Genomic DNA, 22,515 nt, shown 5'->3' with positions numbered 1-22,515 from the left:
TTAAAAATCAGAAAAAATTCAGATTCAGAATTAGAAAAAGAAAATCTAAACAGAACTACCATATGATCCAGCAATTCCACTTATGGGTATTTATCTAAAGAAAATGAAAACACTAATACGAAAAGACATATGCACCTCCATGTTCACTGCAGTATTATTTACAACAGCCAAGATATGGGAACAACCGAAGTGTCCATCAGTGAATGAATGGATAAAGAACATGTGATATACATATATACAATGAAATATTATTCAGACATAAAAAAGAATGAAATCTTGCCATTTGCAACAACATGGATGGACCTTGAGGGCATTATGCTAAGTGAAATAAGTCAGACAGAGAAAGACAAATATCATATGGTCTAACTTATACGTGGAATTAAAAAAAAATATTATGAGCTTGTAGATACAGAGAGCAGAGTGGTGGTTGTTAGAGGCAAGTGGTGAGGGGTAGGTGAGATGGGTAAGGTTGTGAAAAGGTACAAACTTCTAGTTAAAAATAAATAAGTCATGCGGATGTAATGTACAGTATGATGACTATAGTTAATAATTCTGCACTGCATATCTGAAAATTTCTAAAAGAGATATTAAAAATTCTCATCACAAGAAAAAAAATTTTCTAACTATATATAGTGATGGATGTTAACTAGAGTTATTGTGGTGATCATTTTGCAATATATACAAATATCGAATCATTACATTATACACCTGAAACTAATATAATATTAAATGTCAATTATACCTGAATAAAAAAGTTTATTACTCAAAATAAAGACAATTCACCTAATAACAAAAGTTAAATTAGAAGCCTCTAAAACTTTGTTCTCATATAAAAAATAATTTGTAATATTCATTTTACCTTCATGCTCTTCAAATTCCACTTGAATTTTTGTGAATAAGGCTTCTAGTTTCTTTTGTTGGGCCTCTGCATATTTTATTGCTTCCTTTTCTTCTTCTCTTTCATTGCGAAATATGTATGACCCAGCTGATGTCTTCTCCACCCACTGTAATAATGTGTCAAACAAAAATACATGGTAGGGAGGGTCAGTCAAATTGTCTCAAAAGAAAGAAATATAGTAAGTTTCAAGAATATATCATACCTGTATAGGGTATGCTCTTTGAATAATTACGTCAACACAACCAACACTTCCTCCATCACTGAAAAGTGATGACAAGGGGAGAGGAAAAGGTCGAGGATCAGGAAAGAATCCAAGTTTCGCATACCAGCAAGCAGGACGAGTACTGTTGGCAGAAATCTGGACAAATTAATGAATAAATTGATTTATAAGTTAAATATATACACAATTCCCTTTCAAATTTCACATTTTTCATTCTTTTAGAGTTGCTTTAAAAATATTCACTTATAAAAGTCTCATGAAGGTAAGTAACAAAGTAAGTAGAAAAATTGTACGAAAGTGAAAATGTTTTCAAAATAATTTATTTCAAAAAATTGTTTATATTGTTGTAGTCTTACTGTTATGTAAATATTACTACTATAAAATTAATAAAAGAGACATCAATTTAAACATGATGGATTAAAATATACCTATTCATCTATGCTCCCTCAAAAATCCTATAAGGACAAAGAGATCTAAAGAGGACAGCAGATGAGATATTACCAAAATTCTAGAAGCTAAAAATCTGTTGCCTGATAACAGGGCAGTGTAGAATGATCACAGTTAATAAAACTAGCAAACATTCATAGAGCACTTAATATGGTGCCCAGTACAGTGTTAAGTGCTTTATACATAGTGACATTTAATCTTCATGACAACCCTAAGACTTCGTCCCATTTTACAGACGACAAAACTGAAGTATAAGCGAAATTACATAATCCGCCCAAGGGTACTCAGCTACCAAACTTGTACGGAGCCAATATGAAACAAAATAATTTAAGGAAAACACTCAGAAATTGGAAGCAACAGGTACTTCTGAAGGTAGCAGCATAAAGTGTGGCTGAAAATAGGAGGAATGGTTGAAATTTTACTAAAATAGTAAGACCTCCGATTTCCTTTCTCATCCCAACCAGCCAGGTGACTGCCCTTCCCACACACCAGAAAGAACGCAGGAAAGTTTACTCTCTGGAAAGGCTGAACCACACATATCCTGGACTTTGGAACACTAGGTGAGGCAGCCAGGGTAAAAATGCAATGAAAATCCTTATGCTGAAAATGAGTCTCGCTATTAGTTTTCTCACTCTGTTAGCTCTCAGAACATCACTAATATTTGAGGGTCTGCTAGTGAAAAAAATAAAATCCCCCTCTTATGACTCTACAAGGTGACAAGCCCCACCTCACACAGAGCTTCTGATCAGTTCATCAGAGCCCCACTCTTGAAGAGGAAAGAACAGCTAATAATCACCAGTTGAAGAAAGTCTCTAACCTGAGAGACCCAACAAACAAAAAAAGAGGTTCTCATAGAAAACAGGAAAGGCAGGGAGCAGAAAAAATGGAAATAAAACAAAATATTAATCAATAGCTGCAGAAAGATGAGAAGATATTGTATCTATGAAACAAGAATCAGATGTAATAAAAAAGGAAACATTTAGGAAATAATAAAAGTCTCCTTAAAATCAAAAACTATACCAATGGCCACAAATTTACTTTAGGGATTAGAAGATTAGATTAGGAATTAGAAACTGGGGGTGGGGGAGGGGGGGAAGATCACCAAACAGAAAATAGGAGAAAAGATGAGAAAATCAGAGGACCAATCTAAGAGGCCTAGAGCCCAAACAACAAAAGTTCAAGAAAAATGAAGAGAAAAAAACAGAAGGGAAGAAATTACTAAAGAACTACTTCAGAAAAATTTCTCAGAACTCAAGGAAGGACATGTGTTTACAGATTGTTTGCCACTGTGTACGCAGGACAACGATTTTATTTTTTTGAAAAAAGGATGACACCAAAGTACTTTATTATGAAATTTTGGAATACTGGTGGCAAACGATCTTAGAAACAGATCAGATAGTGAAGGACTGGGAATAAAAATAGCACTGAACTTAGCAGAAGCCATATTAGAAGCAAAAGATATCAGAGGAAACGGAGGCCAGGCCGGTGGCGCATCGGTTGAGTTCACACATTCCGCTTTGGCGGCCCGGGGTTCACCGGTTCGGATCCTGGGTGCAGACATGGCACCACTTGGCAAGCCATGCTGAGGCAGGCGTCCCACATATAAAGTAGAGGAAGATGGGTGCGGATGTTAGCTAAGGGCCAGTCTTCCTCCGCAAAAAGAGGAGGATTGGCAGCAGATGTTAGCTCAGGGCTAATCTTACTTAAAAAAAAAAAAAGGTATCAAGAGGAAATGTCTTCAAAATTCTGAAGGAATTATTTCAACCTGGAATTCTATATTCAGCCAAACTTAGAAAAACACCTCAAAAAGCTGCATATCCCCTTTCTCAATATTACTCTGGGGATTGTGAACCCTTGATAAATCTAGAAAGACATGGAATCCAGAAAACAGGGCTTCTAACACAGAAAGAAGTGAAAATAATTCCCAGAATGATAGCTGTGCAGCATACATAGAAAATAACCACTTCAGGGGCTGGCCCCGTGGCCGAGTGGTTAAGTTCGCGCGCCCTGCTGCAGGCGGCCCAGTGTTTTGTTGGTTCGAATCCTGGTCGCGGACATGGCACTGCTCATCAAACCATGATGAGGTGGCGTCCTGCATGCCACAACTAGAAGGACCCACAACAAAGAATATACAACTATGTACCACGGGGCTTTGCGGAGAAATAGGAAAAAAATAAAATCTTAAAAAAAAAAAAAAAAAAGAAAAGAAAAAGAAAATAACCACTTCAGAATGGAGAGGGAATACAGACAGGCCCAGAGATCTCCAAGAAAAAGAAATGAAACTGATAAAGGTATTTTAACATATTGAGATGATTTTTATAGCTCCTGTGTAGGAATGAGTTGGTGACAAGGATACAGAAAATTAAGAAAAACAAAACAAGCAAGACAGGGAAAGAAGTAAGTTGAAAAGATATGTAATCATAGTATATCATATGTCAAGTGGCAAAAAATAATTTTCACAGTCATAACGTAAACATTGGATACAGACTTTGCTAAAAATTATACTATATTAATATGGGGTGATGGGGGAAGAGAAATATGTGGCAATATTGGTATAAGAGAGTTAAATTCTCATCTTTCATAGCAGGAAGCTAACAGTTAATTATACATCTAAACTGAAGGAGAAAAGCAGACAGAGAGAGCAGTATCAGCAAAAGAAACAGCCAAGGGGATTGAAGTGGTTGCCTCTGGGGAGCACAGATAGGGGTTAGGCAGGGTTGCATCAGTGGCTGCTTTTCTTTGGCCATAAGCCTTATATTATTTGAGTTTCAAAATTATCCACATGCATTGATTTGATAAAAACAAAAAATGGAAAGTCCCTGCAACGTTGATATTCTAAGCAAGATAAAACACAAGCCTGTTTCAGCTTAACTAAAAGCAACCTAATGTGGAGTTAATGACAAAGTATCTCTTTACCTTAAAATTGTTTAATTTATAAAATGCTTTTCTGAATTAGAGTAATCCAGAATACAACAGAAGTAAATTCCTTACAAGTTTTCCTCATAAGTGAATCTGAATGTGCAATAATGGCAGTAATTTCTGATAGCAATATTGCAGACTATTTGACATGACAAAGTCCTGTTACGTAAGTTTAAATCTACATAGAGAGGAAAGATATATTTTATTATTATACACTTAAGAATCACTGAAATCTAATTCTCTAATCACACTGGAATAGAGATCTGATTGAGTAATCAGGGTGGAAACAGAGCAACACCATGAGAACAAGATGACAGCAAGGGCTATCAGTACCAAAATCGAACACCTGGTGCAAATTTACTCCTGCTCTTTAATTGCCAACTGCCTTATGTTAGCTCAATCAATATCCTTAATAGGTATTAGTAAATTTAAAATTTTAAATGTAAACCCTCTCTGGAATTTAACTGAACCAGTGATAGATTTTTACCAAGAGTGTGCATTAATTTAATTTACCTTTAACATAAGAGATTCTGGGGCTTCGAGAGGTGTACAGGCATCAGGAGAGCCCACCAGTTCCGCTCCATGAATAATAATCTTCTGACCCACGGTCAGTCTACCGTTCTTCAGGAGAGCTAAGAGGGGAGGATCTAAGTGGGCCTTAATAGCATACCATCCATCTGTAAGTTCGATAATGTCTGCTTTTTTGGTATCCACACTCCTAGTTTTACTGCTAGAAGTTTCAGATATATCTGTACTGGATGAAATTATTTCAGAAACACACAGAACAAGTCTTTTTGCAGCTGTGTCATCCCTTTCCATTATCTTTTTTATAGCTGATCTTCTGCTTCTATCAATTTCTATATCATATCTAAAAATAAAAACAAAAATGCATATTTTAGGCATTGTGGAGTCTAGAATTTCATTGTAATAAGTCACTGAATAATTGAGAATAAAAATAAACGACTTTTATTGATGTACTGAGACAGAAGAGAATTTAAAATTTGTTAGCTAGCAATATATTGTTTCATACTGTTAAAATATGAATTCAATATTAAACCAAAAAGTGCAAAAACGCTTTATTAGCAATCCTCAAATAGTGGACCAAATTAGTAATTCATATTCTTCTCACAGGCCAAGAGGTTAAGGAGGGGGGGAGGGAAGAGGGAGGAAAGAGGTGTATGAATGTGTGATTTCTCTTAAGTAGGGCTGGGGGAGGATAAGAGAGCTGCTCCATACATCTCAACAGCAGCATGGGATGGCAACTGTCATCAACAACTGGCTGGTGTACCTCTATGACATGGAAGTCACAGACTGCATAGAAGTCTGAATCATACCATAGTATATGATTACATAATGTAATGTTTTAAACTTGCCTGTACTTTAGTTGAAGGAGCACTCGTTCTGGGGTTAGGCATCTATTAGCAAATTCCTTAGGAAAGGCAAATTCCATAGCTGCCAGTTTCCATACAATCCATCTATAGTGATTATAGACCCAAACTCTAGAAATAAGCTTTGGATCCACACCTGGGGTGTCACACAGAGCCCTGAACAAATAAAGGTAGAATAATATCATAAAAACCACATAAGATGATATCGAATTCAATAACCATGACTATTCTTTGCACAAAAAACTAAACTGTACAAGATCATAGAAGTTTTTGAGTCAAGTAATGTAATTTTAGAAAATGATTTGACATGTATCAAAATGTACTAATAATTCCACTTAACATCTTAGTCGATATAATTTATTTCAACTGGAAAATGAGATCCTTCATTTAAAATAATTATATTTTAGATTATTTTTCTTATTAAAGAAATTGTTTTTAGAAGTCACCTAAACACTTCCTTCCCTAGTCCTGGTGCTCTTCTTGATATCTTCCCTGCTCTGCTCAAATCTCTAACTCTTCTTCCTTTCCCATTCTCACTCTTAGTACCAAGGAAACAGAAGTAATCAAGAGAACTTCCATAAGCTTCCATCCTCACATCTATCAACCCACCAGCATCTGTACGCTTACACTTTGCCTTCTCCTGCTATTTGTACACTAGCTCCCACTCTTTCTTGCCTGGGATATTGATTTAGGAAATTCCTCTTCTCTCTCCTGCATCTCTTGCGTCTCAATTTCTTTCTCCTCTACTGGACAATTTCCATCAACATATAGAAGGTAGTTTTTTTCTACCTTAAAACAAACAAAACAAAACTAACACCCTTTGATCCTACTTTCTTCTCCAGATACTGCCCCTTTCTCTGCAGCTCTTTTTGCAATTCCTGAAAGAACTGACTATTCTCTCTCCAAATCCTCTTCTTCCACTGCTGTTTTTATTGCATTCTGATGAGGCTTTCACCCCACCAATCTACTGAATTATTTTTATTAAGGTTAGTAATGATCTCTATGCTAAATCCAGTGGTCAATTCTCAGTCCTCATCTTACTTTACCTATCAGTAGCAATTGACATAACTGGTCATTCTCTATTCCCTGAAGCTGTGTCTTCACTAGCTTGCAACACACCACACTCTTTCGCATTTACTTCTAACTTTTGGGTTGCTCTTTCTCAGTCTTTTTTTCATGGCTTTAAATTCCATCTATATGCTGACAGCTCTCAAATCGATTTCTCTGGCCTATACTTCACCTACGAACTCCAGACTTGCATATCCAACTGCCTATTAAATATCTCCACTTGGATGTCTACCAATATCTCAAATTTCAAGTTTCCCCAACTGAACTCTCCATTTCCCTTCCATCTTCAGTGTTCTCAATTCTCAGTACACAGTAACTTGTACCCTTCCAGCTGCTAAAGCCAAAATCTTTGGAGCCATCCTTACTCTCCTCTTTCTCTCACACTCTTCCTCGAATCCTTGAAGAAATCCTGATAGTGCCACCTTCAAAATATATCCAGAATTCAACTGCTTTTCACCAACTCCATTGCTACATCCTTGCTCCAAGCAACCATTTCTCACCTGGATTACTGCAATAGGTTTCTAAGTGCTCTCTGCTTTCATTCTTGCCTCTCCCTATAGTCTAATCTCAACAAACAGCCTGAGTCAATCTTTCAAAAATAAATCAGGTGACGTCCTCCTTCTGCTTTAAACATTCTAACGGTTTACTCAGGGTATAAATGGTTACTGGGAGCAAAAGCCAAAGTTCTTATAAAGGTCTATAAGGTCCTACCTCTTTACCTCATCTACTACTACTCTTCTCCTACCCACTCTACTCCAGCTACAGTAACTTCCCTCCTGTTCTTTAAATACTTCAAGCAAGCTTCCCTCTTAGAGCTTGGGATGCTTTCCCCAGATTGGTCCTATGCTCACTCCCTTGATCTCCTTCAGGTCATTGATCATACTTCACTGACTCAGTGAAGCCTACTGATACTTAGTCTATTTAAAAAATTGCACCTCTTCTCACCCAACTCTCTCTACTCTCTTTCCAGCTTTATTTACCTTCATGGTATTTACCACCTTCTAATATACTATACAATTTATGTATTTCTTTTCAAAATTTTCTTTCCCTACCCTAGACCCATCTACTAGAACATATGACTTATTAGGGCAGAGGTTTTTTGTTTTGTTATCCCTAGTACCCAGAATAGTACCTGGCACATAGTAGGTGTTCAATAAATATTTCTTGAATGATCAAAAAGACAATAAAAGCTTCAACACTCAAATGTTATGAACCATCCCCACCTGATTCCTAAGCTCTACACTATGCAGTCTACTTAAACCAAGAAAATAATACAAATGTTTTACCATACTTTTCCAACTAGAATCAACAGCAGATATTTGTTATGTGAGACAATTGCAAGATATAAGTTAACGTTCCTGTTTTAAAATACTCCAAGAAACATTATTAAAAAAAATTAAGGAAAACTGTTTTACCACTTTCCCCAAACTATAAATTCTGGAAAGACATAAGAGATTTTTACAAATAAGGGTACTGGAGAAAGGTTTCCTGTCTCTTGTCATTGGCATTAGGTAATACATTTCTAACAGCAAAAATGTTAAATTATGTTTGCATAAATATTAGAATCATAAGAGGTTATACAGTTTCTAAATTGTTGATGTTTTAGGGCACTGGAGTTTCCTAGCTATTTGGTATGACTGATATTTAAGTATTTCTGTTTAACTTTTATATTTATATATTTATTGAAATACACAATGAAAGAGAATATGATGTGTGTGTGTATCTATGATAAAGCCAACTCAAATTTAACTTTTATCATTCTTTATTTTATAAATCCATAAAAAAGTCCCAATTTAAAAAATATCAATTCATTAAATTCCAAGAGAAACTATAATTCACTTTTCAAAAGATTTCAACAGAATGTCAGTGAACTACAAACTACAACTACAATGCACTGAAAATGATTCAACGTAAAAAATTTGATTTCTTTTTAAGTTCAACAGAGATAAGGAAAGAGAAAAAATGAGAGACTTGTGAGGAAGAGAGGGATGATATAAAAATTAACAAAAAATCTCTTTTTGCATAGAATACCTATAAAATTCTTCTTTTCCAGCCTTTCCATCATTGGAGGGTATGAGCCATCCACCATCAGCCAACTGTATTCCCTTTCCAGCCAATAAGGCTTCCTTACCAAAGTAATCCTGAGTGAGAAACTGAAAAGATCCTGCATTTTTGCTGTTAATTTTTACGCAATGTTTAGAAACGCCAAACATATACAGCTGCATAAAATAAATGATAGAAAAATTTGATAATGAATGAAAAAAATCAAACAAGAGCATGTTTCATAGACTAAAAACAATAACAAACCAAAGGTGAATTTACCAAAATTTTTTCATTTAAATATTAAAATATTCACTATAAAAATATGTAACTTATTAGAAGCTAAAAGTTTTAATGTAATATAAATGACCCACACATTCAAGAGTCTGCTGCCCCTTTTTCATATCCCTTGTGTACATGCCTCCTGCTACATCTGCCATAGGAAGTCATTGTGGGGATAAAAAAGCAATGTTTTCAGTAACCTCTTAAGTTCAAATATTTAGAAGGAAAAGATCAGTTAAAAGTATAAGTATTTTGGTGAATTTGACCTCAGAAGGTTAGATTTCTACACAGGCCTGGCCTAGTTTCAAGGGCCTTACTTTCACCCCAGCATGCCTAACCCCAAAGTATCTTTTCCTTTGTTCAGGCTTGACTCTGGAGTCAGACTCTCTGCTTCGGAATTGTGGCTCTCTACTTATTAGTTAAGTGACTTCGGGGCCATTACTTAACCCTCTCTATACTTCAGTCTTCTCATCTGTAAAATGATGGACAAAATAATGGTGCCTTTTTTTAGGGTGCTTGTGAAGATTAAGTGAGGTATAACCAATGCACGTATACTCTTAGAAGAGTGCCTAGCACACAGAAAATACTGTTACCTATTAATATTATCAATATTATTTTCACCTCTCCATTCCATTTCATCTCCTAAAATTCTAACTAGACAGCACGGGCTTAATTAGAATCTTCTTTTAAAAATGTAAATAGCTCTTAGAAGGTTCAGAGCTATAAGTTATTCATACTTTAAATTCAATGAGTCTACTTTCCTGTAACATCTAGCTGAGAGTAAGTTTTGAAGAGGGAAGGGAAGCAGTAATTTTGAAGCACAGATCACTTTGGCAGGATAAGGCAGGCCAGCAGAGAGGGAGGCTACCACTGCAGGCTGATTAGGAAGCACGATGATTTCATTCATCCATCCCTGTATTAATTTGTTCATTCTTTAAACAGAACAACTTGGAGACATCGACTGATAAAATTACACTTTGCTATAAAAGCTCTTCACACTGTAGACAAAGCGTACCTGTTTATGGGAATATGCGGAGGGAACGTGGCCTCCTACTGCTGCTTTCAGAGAGATTCTAGGCACACTGGACGTTTTTGCAAGATACAGACTGCCTGGCTGTGGAAAAATATGTTGTTTTTGTTTCTTTTTAATTCGCATATCCTGTGTATCTCTGGCATTCTGAAGATTGGTAATTAAATCTATTAAGGAATAAACAGCAAAAAATAAAATTGAATATAAAATTTAAAAAGTACAACCCCTATTCTATAAAATCATATGTATCAATTTGCCCTAACTTTAAATCTTCAGGGATAAAAAAAGTTTCAACTTGTAAAGAAGAGAAATACATCTGTTACTCTTATTTCAAATTTGGAAGAAAATTACTAGTCTGATTAAAAAAATACATTCTAATAGTAGTCCTAGATTGTATGTCTAAGAGTTTTTTTAAAAATAAAGTCCCACAAGTAGTTATCTTTGAAAGAAAACATTAAACTAATTTAAATCTAATGTTAAGACCTCGAAAAATCTAAAGCATTAAAAAAGGTTTTGAAATTATTAATCATCACAAAAGGGGAAAAACCCTCAAGGCATTATTTAATATAAGAAATATCTAACTGAAAGGCAAACGAGTCACACAAATTTTCACATAATACCTAAAGGCTCCTCTTCCCACTTTGTGAAAATCATAGTTGCTGCTTGATTGGAGCTACTTTTGTTCAACTGACACGTTTCACCGTCGTTAATATTATTTTCTCTATCACCAGAGCCATGTTCATCTATGTTTTTTTGGTTGAGTTTGTTCTCCTCTAACTGAGTATTCCTGCTAACACAGCATTCATCTCTGTGAAAATGCGATTTAGTTTTAAAAGGTGGGACAAAGATTTTCCTCGGTTTGCCTGTAGTAAGCGAGTGTCTCCTTTTTTCATTTCTTGTGGCAGGAGCCTTATAAAATGGCTGCCCTGAAACTGATAAATTGCTTGAAGATTTTTCCAAAGTCAGATGTTCATAAAAATGAGAATTATATAAAAATTCTTGACCAGGTGCAGTAAAATTTGGCTTCTGTATTTCTTGCCGTTCCTTAGTTGTGCTACAATGAGGAGAAAATATTTAAATTTGATTATTTACCATTAAGTGTACACATATATAAATGTTTCGGAATATGCATTTTTTGGTAGACTCTCAATTCCTACATAGCAATCCTATTCTAGTAACTGTTTTGCACTTCATCACGGTTGCCAACCAAAACAATAATACACTTTTCAAGTCTATAACTATTACTCACACAGCCTTTGACTTTACCACCTTCCTCACATCATTTAAGAATCTGTCAAACAAGGATTCTGTTTGTCCCCTCCTGTTCTATCACAGTACTCCTTACTGACCTCCTTTACCAGAGAAACACGTATGGGGATATGAATGGGGGAGGAGGGAAGCAGAGGCAGAAGCAGGGACACCACTTCTATTGAAATAATCCAGGGAGTTTTATGGTGACTCGATCTAGGCGTTAGGGGGAGAAGTGGTGAGAAGTGATTGGATGTAGGGTATATTTTGAAAGCAGACTTGTTGGAGTTTTGCTTTTATAGGAAAACAGATTAGAGTAAGGGACATGAGCTTTGGAAACGTTAAGTTTAAGATGTTTATTACAGTCACTCAAATAAAAATGTCAAATAGGTAGATGGATGAATGAATATGTTGTCAGGGAAGAAATCTGGATGATTTTGAGTGGTTCAAGCCTTCAGTGAAAAAAGTAACTGCAGGTGTGGAGGAAACAGCACGAGAACTAGAAGTGATGCCTGAGGATACAAGTGAATTGCTGCAATCTCATGATAAAACTTAGATGGATGAGGAGTTGCTTTTTATGATGAGCAAACAAAGTGGGTTCTTGAGACGAAATCTATCCTGGCGAAGAGGCTGTGAAGAACGTTGCAATGACAACAAAGAATTTAGACTATTACATAAACTTAGTTAATAAAGCAGTGACAGGGTTGGGACGATTGACTCCAATTTTCAAAGAAGTTCCACTGTGGGTAAAATCCTATCAAACAGCATCACATGCTACAGAGAAATTGTTCATTAAAGGAAGTCAGTTGATGCAGCAAACTTCATTATGGTCTTATTTTAAGAAATTGCCACAGCCTCTCCAACCTTCAGCAACCACCACCTGATCAGTCAGCAGCCAACAACATTGAGACAAGACTCTATCAGCAAAGATTATGACTTGCTGAAGGCTCAGATGACGGTTAGCATTTTTTGGCAATACAGTATTTTTTAATTAAGGTATGTACATTTTTTATAAACATAATGCTACTGCACACTTAACAGACTACGGTATAATATAAACATAACTTTTTGTTGTTGTTGTTTTTGCTTTTGTTTTTTTGAGGAAGATCACCCCTGAGCTAACATCTGCTGCCATTCCTCCTCTTTTTTCTGAGGAAGACTGGCCCTGAGCTAACATCTGTGACCATCTTCCTCTACTTTATATGTGGGACGCCTACCACAGCATGGCATGCCAAGCAGTGCCATGTCCTCACCCGGGATCCGAACCGGCAAACCCCAGGCCGCCAAAGGAGAACATGCGAACTTAACTGCTGCACCACTGGGCCGGCCCCTAAACATAACTTTTATACACACTGGGAAACCAAAATATTCGTGTGACTTGCTTTATTGTGATTTTCACTTTATTCTGGTGGTCCAGAACTGAACCCACATCTCCAAGGTGTAGCCTGCTGAGAAATATGTTTCAAAAATACAGTTCAATGACTTTTTTCAACAATGCCACAAGTAAGCCATATCTTCGGGCTTAAAAATTTACCAGGTAGAAAAGGTTTCACAACTGCTTTCTACAACTTTAGATGCTTCTATGATATTTACATCTATTGTCTCTAAGTGACATCTCTGTAACTGCTTCTTCTTGACTTTTTCTATTGAAAAGCCACTACGGAAATTGAAGACATAGCTCTTTGTCGGGGATCAAAAAGTAGTTTGGAAGCTCTTGGTACCTAGATGGGAGTTGCTGATTGTATGCTACACTGTAGATTAACTGAAGCTTCCAACAGTGGAAACTTAGCTACCAGCATCCTGGAAGCTGAGTGAGAGAAGAGGACTTGGGGGAGAGGATACCCAACATTCAGTATGATACATTAACTTAATCCCCTTGCTTTCATTACATTACTCCTGCCTTCAACTGTACCTAGTGTGTTCACTAACAGAGAAAGCCCCTGTTGTACCCTCTCTGGAGAATCGATCTCTAATTTCTGTTAAGAGTGGACAAGAGGTAGTTGCCCAGCTTCATGGAGTGAAGGAGGGGTCTGATTGCTCTTAAACATATTTTCAACTTATACCCTTGTTTTGGTTCCTTCTTTCTTCACCACCCAATTCTGAAGATTCATAGATACCCGACCTTTTGAGGCTTCTCTAGCGTAAAATGGTTGCTTCTCTCCTCTCCTCACTACCTACCAGCTTCGAGTCAGTTTTCTCCCATATGCTCTGAAAATTGAGTCACTGTGGTCTCCTCTCCCATTCTCCATGTTTGGGGGTGTGTCTGTGTAAGTTCCCTCACTGTTGTTTTGGTAAAATTTTGGAGGCAATGAAAGTAGATGAGTATGCTCAATTCACCATCTTTACCAAGAAGTTTCTTAACACAGTAAAAATACTTCAGGTTCTGCTTTAATTTTATCTTGTAGGCAAACTCTCCCAGAGCTCTATTCTTCCATTCCCAAATGTATTTCATTTTTACAAAAAAAAAATCCTTCCTGTCTAGGATTAGCAACACAGCTATAACCCTGGGTCTCCTTCAATATCATCCTGATGGCTCCCTTTGTCTCTCGCCTATGTTGAATTTGTTTCTTAACATCTCTTATCTTCCTCCTCCTTGATTTATGAACTTGTTTTAGTTAGCTTCCTGAAAAAAGTGCATGGGAGATAAACCTTTTGGTACTTTGCATCTGAAAAATGTCTATCCTCACTCCTATTTGATACTTTGCTCAGTGACAGGAATCTAGGTCGGAAATTATTTTCTCTCAGAATTTTAAAGGGATTGCTCTGTAATAGACGTTATAGAACTTATAATCTTCTAGCTTCCATTGTTAAAGGTGAGAGGATTTGTGCCATTATGACTCTTGCAACTTTGTCTGAAACCTGATTTTTTGCCCTCTGGAAAATTTAAGGTTCCTCTTTGCCGCTAGTGTTCTAAAATTTCACAAGGATGCGCCTTAACGTGGGTCATTTTTATTGTTGTGCTCACTCAGAGGGCCCTTTTAATCAAGGAAAATCACGTCCTTCAGTACTAATAAAATATCTCAAATTATTTCTTTGAAAATTTCTCCCTTCATTTCACCTGTTCCTTAAATTCCAAATTTTTACATGTTAGACCTACAGAACTGACTTTTCTGATTATCTTTTCACTCCTTTTTTCCTCTTTTTCTTTTTGTTCTACACTCTGGGAGCTTTCATAACTTTTATTTTCTATTACTTCCACTGAGTTACTTTATTTGTGCCATCATATTTTTAATTTCTAAAAGTTCTTTTTATAGCAACTTGTTCTTATTTTAAGGATGCAACTCGTTCTCTTTCCTGAGAATATTAGTGGTTTTTTTTGAAGGTTTCTTCTCCTTGCATGGTCTATTTCTTCTAAGTTCCTTTTCTTCTGTTTTGGTTTTACACTTTGGATACTATCTTTCACAGAGGCTCTCTTCCAATGACCACTGATCCTTGATTATCTTTTCTTATTTAAGAACGAAGCACTGAATAGCTGACTGGAAGCTGTGTGCTGGTGGGGCTTGTCAATTGTTGGCTTCACTGTCTGGCTGTGCTGTTTCATTTGAGTACTTGCAACTGTCAGTATTTTTAGTCTTTTCTATTGGGCTCGTCATGTTCCCCAGACAAAAAAATCTTCCAGTCTTCTGCCTAGAGGCCTAGCTGCCAGCATTTGGGAGCCAAGTGTGGGAAGGAGGCTAGGGAGTCTCCCTACTCTATATAAAGATTTTTACTTAATCTCTGTTTTCAGTACCCTCCCCTCAATTGTGCCTGGTGTCCCTACTCCCAATTCAGAATCCCTCCAATTCATCTTCACCAGAGAACACCCTTCTGGTCTTCATGGGAAGAGGGATAACTGCCTGCCTGCAGTAGGGGAGGGGATAGATGTTTCTTAAACAGAATGTCAACTAATTTTCCTACTTTCTACCTCACCTTCAGAAGTACATGTTGCTGCCAGTTTGAGTCTTTCTCAGGTTCTTTAGGGGAAACTGAATACCTTCTCTGTTGCTCTAATGTCAGGTTTTAGCTTTCTAAGTCATTCACGCTTTTTGGCTTCCAAAATTTTATTTCTTCTGATCACTGTCCTTGTGGATTTATACATTAAAAAAAAAAATTCCCGTTAGTAAATTTTAGCAGGGTTTTAAGAGGGAGAAGAGATAAATGAATATTTGCAATATATGCCATCTTTTTGTTAACTGATTTTGAGTAATTTCCTTAATCCTCCTCAACCTCAGTACCTCATTCATAAAACTGAAATAAAACGTTTTTCTACTTTACAAAGTTGTTATAAAACTAAAAGATGAAATAATAACATGAACAGCACCATAAATTATACCAAAGTAAAGAATTATTTAATCCTGATGCAAGCTTTCAAAAAGGGAAGTGTTAACTTCTTTATCGCATATGTGTCATTACTTTTAGAAATATTTACTTAAAAAACTCATGCTTTTCCTATATTAGTATAATTTTAAAAAATTTAAACATGTCTTACCAAAAGGGCCCACAGGTAACTGGCTCTAAAGAAATGTGATGCATAAACAATCTTCTATCTTTTATTGTGCCTAGAAAAATATTATTTTACATTATACATTAATGAAAATGTATTTTACATTATATTTTAATGAAAATCTAATGTGCGATTTTATTTCCTATGTCTATTACATAATATTGTAAATATTTACATAGAAAAATTTGAGACAATTACAGACTTTAAAATTTTCAATGCATATAATGGATGCTCAGTAAACAACTATCAAAAGAAATGTTTGATTCACAAATTGATAACGACTACATACCAAATAACTCACAGTACAAACACATTAAATCAGCATAAATTTAGTCAACTGATGTTAATCATAACTCTAAGGTGTTAGTTAATTGTCACTGCAAATATCAAATTTAAAATTTAGTCTTATGAAGGTTAAAAGCTAAACTTTAGATATTATTCATTCTCAGTATGTAAATTGTACTTCTTAAACCTTCAACTAGTCCATTAGTAGGGTATTGGTTGAATAAACTAGAATTCATTGACATAGTCACATGACCAAGTATTATGCACCATACAAAGGAATGAGGAAGATCTTACGTACTCATTAAGGAGTGATCTCTAGATAAATTCTAAAGTAAACAATAACAACAGAGAAGGTACAAAATAGTGTAGATACTGAAACCTTTTGAGTAAGAAAGGAGGGTAATGAGAATATTCATACTCATATTTACTGATTTTTACCAAAAAAAACCTCTAAAAGGATAAACTAAAACCCATTAAAGATGGTTACCTATATAATGAGCAAGAGGTGGGGAAGGTGGTGAACAGTATGGAGCAGACAGGGATGTAAACAAGACTTCTCCAGGTAAACCTTTCTATAATTTTGACAAATGAACTATGTAAATGTTTTATTTATTCAAATATAAAATTAAAAAAGAAAAAGCAAATCCTGAAATTGAAAACAAATGAATCTAACCTAATTATCAAATCGTAACCACATACAAAAGAATTATTTTGAGTGACATTTGAACACAATACGTGGACTATATATCCTTAATTACATATATTCTTTAAGAAGAAAACTGCAAAGAACACAAACTTCCATTAGTGCTTTTATTGATAGTAGTAACTGGTATTGTAAATTTGAAACTACTATGTATATACTATAAAACAGTACTTCTTAAAGGGTGATCCACGGAGCCCTGAGCGGGGTAGCCATGACCCTTTTAGGGGATTCAAGTTGTTAAAACTATCATCATCATAATAATAAGTTATATATATCTTTTTCACCAGGTTGACATTTGCACTGCTGGTGTATCTTGCTGTATACTTCAGTGCGATGACTGTCTCAAGGAAATGCACTTATATGAACTGCACTAGTATTTTTTCCACAAAATTCCATTTTTACTTGAAAGAATAACCAACAAACTAGAGTTATTCAGACTTGCGTATCTGGCAGACATTTTCTCAAAAATGAATGAAATAGCTTGCCACTACAAGGAAAACAAGTGATAGTATTTGTTGCCATTGGTAAAATTCAAGCTTTTAAACAAAAATTAGAATTTTGGAAAGGTTTTATCTGAAACTTCCCAATACTTAAACTTTTCAGATTAAATCAGTAGTAAAATTAACAAAAGTGATTGTTTAATATGGTATAATAACAGGTCAACGTTTGGAAGAACTGCATAACTCAGTGAGTATTTCCAAAATGACCAATGCACAATGTTAACAATATTTCTCAGTTTTAATTTCAAATATGGTAAATACAAAGAGTTGTAATCTACACAAATAAATGCTCTTTGGGATCCTCAACAATTCTTAAAGAGTATAAAGAGGTCTTTGGACCAAAAAGTTTGAGAACCAACACTGTAGGATAAAACAAATAAGTAAATATGTTAAGGTTATTAGGAATCAAGAATTTCAGTATTAAAAAAATAATAACACCAGAAGCAATGAGCTAGCTAGCACCCAAATCTTGCTTTTTAAAAACTATTAACTGCTGAAAGGATCTTTGGAGAAATGGTAATTCTAGGATTGGTGCAGGGAATTACAAGGAAATCTTAAGAAAATCTTTTGTGATTAAAAAAAAAAGCAAGAAAGCGCTCAAAGGTCAATCAAAGTATGTTAAAAAACACAAAAAACCTTTGGGAAACATTATTAAGAGACTTTCACTTTCAAATTTGGGATGATTTGAAATCAATCAAAAAGGATGTTTTCTTTTTGTAAATAAACATTATTTATAACATATTTTACTTTTAAACTTTATACATATTATAACTAAAAATCTAAGAAATGAATTTTATTCAACAGAGAAAGAAAAAAATTCACTTGCTATCATTCGCAGTGATTATTACACAACTATTCCTTACTCTGAAAAATTGGTAATGAAAGGCAAAGAATTAAGCATTTACCCTAGCTTTTCAGGAAGAACTATAGTTCATCCCCAGTTGTTAAAGGAAAGCTCTTTCTTCCTGAAGAATCCCAGCTAATAAATGAATAAAGAATAAATGAATTTGAAAATCACTATTTTTCAACCTCCAATTAAATAATCGACTTAGGTAAATATTATCAATGGATGTTAAAATTGAGTGAAAGATTGGTAAACCGGATATTCTTGCAGTACCAAAGAATCCTCCCACAGAATACCTGCTAATTGCAAATGGAAAAATAAATCTTTTCAATGAAGTGATCTAGTAGTTAGCATCGTAACCAAGTGATCAAATCATTTGACATAATGTGCCCCCAATATGATGAAATACACACAGACAACTCCTCTATGAGGCATTCTTGCCAAAAATGCACAACCTAATCCTAATTAAGTCTTTGATCCAAATAGGGAATCGAGCAACAAGTTAAATGATATCTCAAGGAAACAAACAAATTCCAGAAGGTGGGACAGTCTACAAAACAACCAGGTTGTGCTTAACAGCTTAAAGTGCTAATGGCATAAAAAATAAAAATAAAAAATGTAAGAAGACTACTGTAGATTAGATTCTATCAGATATTAGGCAATTTTCTTCGGTGATAATGGCTCTGTGGTTATACTATTATGAAATGTCATTATATTTGAAACTAACAGTGAAATGTTTTGGCAAAAAAGATATATAAATACCCACAGACATATTACTATATATATCCACATATTATACGTAATTAGATAAAACAAATATAGTAAATTAATAACTAGTGAACATAGGTGGCAGCTATATGGCTATTCATTACATTCTCAATTTTTCTGTGTGAAATGTTCATACTATAAAATTAGAAGGAAAAGAATCATTCATTGGCAAATGGTGGAGGATGATAATGGTAAAAAAAATCACTTTAAAAAATAAAAATAAGATGTGATAACTAAATAAATACTGAGTATCTACTGGCTCAAGATAATTCCAAAAAGGGAGTTATCATAGTATTTTATGAAATAGCGACACTGCTAGAATTACATACATGTTCTTCCATTTACTCCTCCCTAGAACGATGTCAAAACCAACTGTTTTAGAAGGACAAATTTGCCTATATGCATACAATTTAACACTGTTCTTTCAATACCTGGAGAGAAGTCACATATTACACAGGTTCTAAACACAATTTTTCAAGTAACAACTCAGTATAGTAAAAATTATCCTAGGAATTATTTATATTTCTCTAATCATGGTTTTAGCTTTCAACTCTGTTCAGAATTCCTGTGCATACTAAGGTTTGAGAACTATTAAGTCAGGAGAAAGAACAGAAATAAATGCAGTTTTCTGGACACTCAAATCATTCTGTTTTTAAGATAACTTTCAAATCTCTACCATTAAATGAGACATGAGTTAGAAAACTCCAAAGTGTTCCTGCTTCTTGTGGGATTTCTCTCATGTGTTTCAGAACTAAACCTCTTCAGTTTAATACATTTATCCATCACTATCTGAAACCTTCCTTTCCAAATCCAGGAATCAAATATATAGTGAGCAATAGTTACATATGCTTTATCTATTTTCAAGCATTCCATGGTAAGAACTTCGGATTTCAGTCTAAACGAGATAGGAACCCAGGGAGAGTTTTAAGCAGTCAAGTGACATGATCTGATCTTTGTGTTAAAAGGATGATTCTGGTTGCTGTGTTGAGAATAGCCTGGAGGAGGGGCAAAGGCAAAAATGGGAGATCAGTTAGAAGCTATGACAGTGGCTTGGATGAAGATGGTAGAGGTAAGGGTGAGAAGAACTATCAGGTTCTTGTTATATTTTATAGGCAGAACCTACAGGACATGTTCATGGGTTGGGAGTGGAGTATGAGGAAACAAAAGAGTAAAAAACGACATCAAGGTTTTGATGTGATTAACTGGCCAAATGGCAGTGGGAAAGGAATGATATCAGAAAGGGCAGGTTTGGGGCAGGGATGGAATCAGGAGTTCAGCACTGGCCATATTAACTTTGAGACGCATATTAGCAATATGAGTAGAAAAGTATCAAGTTGGCAAATGAATACGTAAGTCTGGAGTTCAAGGATAGGCTAAGATTGCAGATGAACTTTTGGTAGCCCCCGAAGTTTAGGCAGAGGAGAGGTCTAAGGATAGAGCCGTGGACACTCCTATGTTTGGAGTAAGGAGAGACTAAGGAAGAACCAGCAAAGACAACTGAGAAGGAGTGGCCACGTAAGAGGAGAACCAAGAGAATGCGGTGGTCTCGGAAGAGTGATTAACTATGTCAAATGTGGCTGAAAGATGGAGTCAGATGAGGACACAGAAATACCTGCTGGATTTGCCAACATGGAGATCACCATGTGACTTCAAAAAGAGCGATTTTGGCGGAATGGTGAGGGTCAAAAGCTTGACTGGATTCTAAAACTCAAGCTTTAAATTATTGTAAGTTCTTACTAAATTCTCATAGCTCTTTTATTAAAAAAGTCAGTATTTTACAATCATTTCACACTTGCCAATTATGGAGAACCTCTGCATCATACTAGGTATTATGAAGAAAAAACTCATATAACAAACAAGGCAAGATATAAATTTAACAAATCACACTGTAAAGTCTTGTCCAATTATCTATACACCCAAAAGAAATGAGAAAAATAACTTTAAGAATACTATGTATAGTACCTAGAGAGGGGAAAAAGATATGGATATGAAGCAAATTTTACCATCTGGAGTGCTTTTTGAAGCCGTTAAGGATTTTTCTTGATTTTCCATTATCCTGTCAAATTCATTTAACAAGTTTCTTTTGATTGGGGGTTCTCCTAAAAAGAAATTTCCATACGTGTTTTTAAAGCAAATATTAATTATTTTATTTTTCAAAAGCCTACAGCCCATTTTTAAAAACTAAAGTACTGACTCTTGCAATATGTTAAGCAAAAAAAAAATAATAATTATAATTTAAATAGTGACCTACTTTGAAAGACAAAATTCATTTTTCAATACCAATTTAATTTCTATTATTTTTTGACCATTTAAAATAACAATACTTTATAGAGTCTAGGGATAAACAGATGCTACCAGATGCCACACATAAGCCACTTTTTAATAAACTGGCACTGAATGTAACTCTAGGTTTACTAGCAACAAGGAAAAATTTCTTCAAATAAATTTTTTTCTGCATTAAGCTCAAGAAGAAATTTATTATATAGGTCCTTGAATTAGAGTGAGTAGGAGAAAAGATTTTTTAAATTACCAAAATTACATTAAAAAATTGGTAAAAATAATACTTCTTATTTAAAGATTCTACAAAGGCTGAGAGTAAAATTAAACCATAATTCAAGTTATGCATTTCCATGTCATATTGAGATAATATTTGATAACGAGTACTTTGCTTTTTGATGCTTTATTAAAGGGAGTGAATTTGTAGAAATTAATAAGTAAAAATGTCCATGCAAGCCTTTATAAAGTGATAGATAATAAAGAGATTTAATCGTTTAACAAGGACCTATACTATTTAAGCAACCAGAAGCTGATTAAGTGATAATAATTATATATAATAGAAGTGAGAAAAATTCAATAGTGATGCTGTTGAGAACATTTATTAGAAGTCTGAGCTGGTTTTTTTCCTAGGGAGAAGGCCAGTGCACTTCACTATACACATGAACAAAATGTGTTCCTAAAAATAAAGCCATTATTTTCCATAAAAGAATTATGAATATCTTTAAGCAGCTACACTTCAGAATTTTGCACTAGAGAACAGAAATAGTTTAAGGCACGTATCACAAACTTACTGCTTTGTCCATAACACAATCTTACTATAGAATGTGACCTGGATAACACTTGATTAAGCAAATCTATAGCCACTTGGATAACTTAAGGGCAAAAGGCACCAGGTAGAAGAAGGAACTGATTGGCTTCCGTGTCTTTCTCTATAATATGAAAGGACTGGAAAAGAAGACTTGTGATAAATCAACTATTCTGTGAGTCTATGGTTAAAAAGGAGCTAGTTATTTAGGATCATCCACTTAAAAGCTGGAGAGTTAGTTTTGGCATTTACTTTAATTGTAACTAGTCAACAGATTATTTAGGATTATTCCCAGTAAGAGATACAAATA

General features: G+C 34.9%; 1 protein-coding gene across 2 annotated transcripts in view; it reads right to left on the bottom strand.

The window, feature by feature from the left end:
• The window catches only part of BRCA2 (BRCA2 DNA repair associated), a 66,020-nt gene that overhangs the window by 22,494 nt on the left and 21,011 nt on the right, over window positions 1–22,515 (bottom strand). For both annotated transcript variants that reach the window (XM_070577928.1, XM_070577929.1), the window contains 9 exons: window positions 21,127–21,222; window positions 16,009–16,078; window positions 10,913–11,346; window positions 10,278–10,459; window positions 8,972–9,159; window positions 5,858–6,028; window positions 4,998–5,352; window positions 1,101–1,256; window positions 860–1,004 (listed from right to left, as the gene is read on the bottom strand). In XM_070577928.1, coding sequence (XP_070434029.1) covers window positions 860–1,004; window positions 1,101–1,256; window positions 4,998–5,352; window positions 5,858–6,028; window positions 8,972–9,159; window positions 10,278–10,459; window positions 10,913–11,346; window positions 16,009–16,078; window positions 21,127–21,222 — 1,797 coding nt within the window. The remainder of the gene's footprint in view (window positions 1–859; window positions 1,005–1,100; window positions 1,257–4,997; window positions 5,353–5,857; window positions 6,029–8,971; window positions 9,160–10,277; window positions 10,460–10,912; window positions 11,347–16,008; window positions 16,079–21,126; window positions 21,223–22,515) is intronic.

Source organism: Equus przewalskii, chromosome 16, assembly GCF_037783145.1.
Source record: "Equus przewalskii isolate Varuska chromosome 16, EquPr2, whole genome shotgun sequence".
Lineage (NCBI taxonomy): Eukaryota > Metazoa > Chordata > Mammalia > Perissodactyla > Equidae > Equus > Equus przewalskii.
Note: the sequence above shows the minus strand (reverse complement) of the source record. Positions and strands in the feature narration are given on the sequence as shown.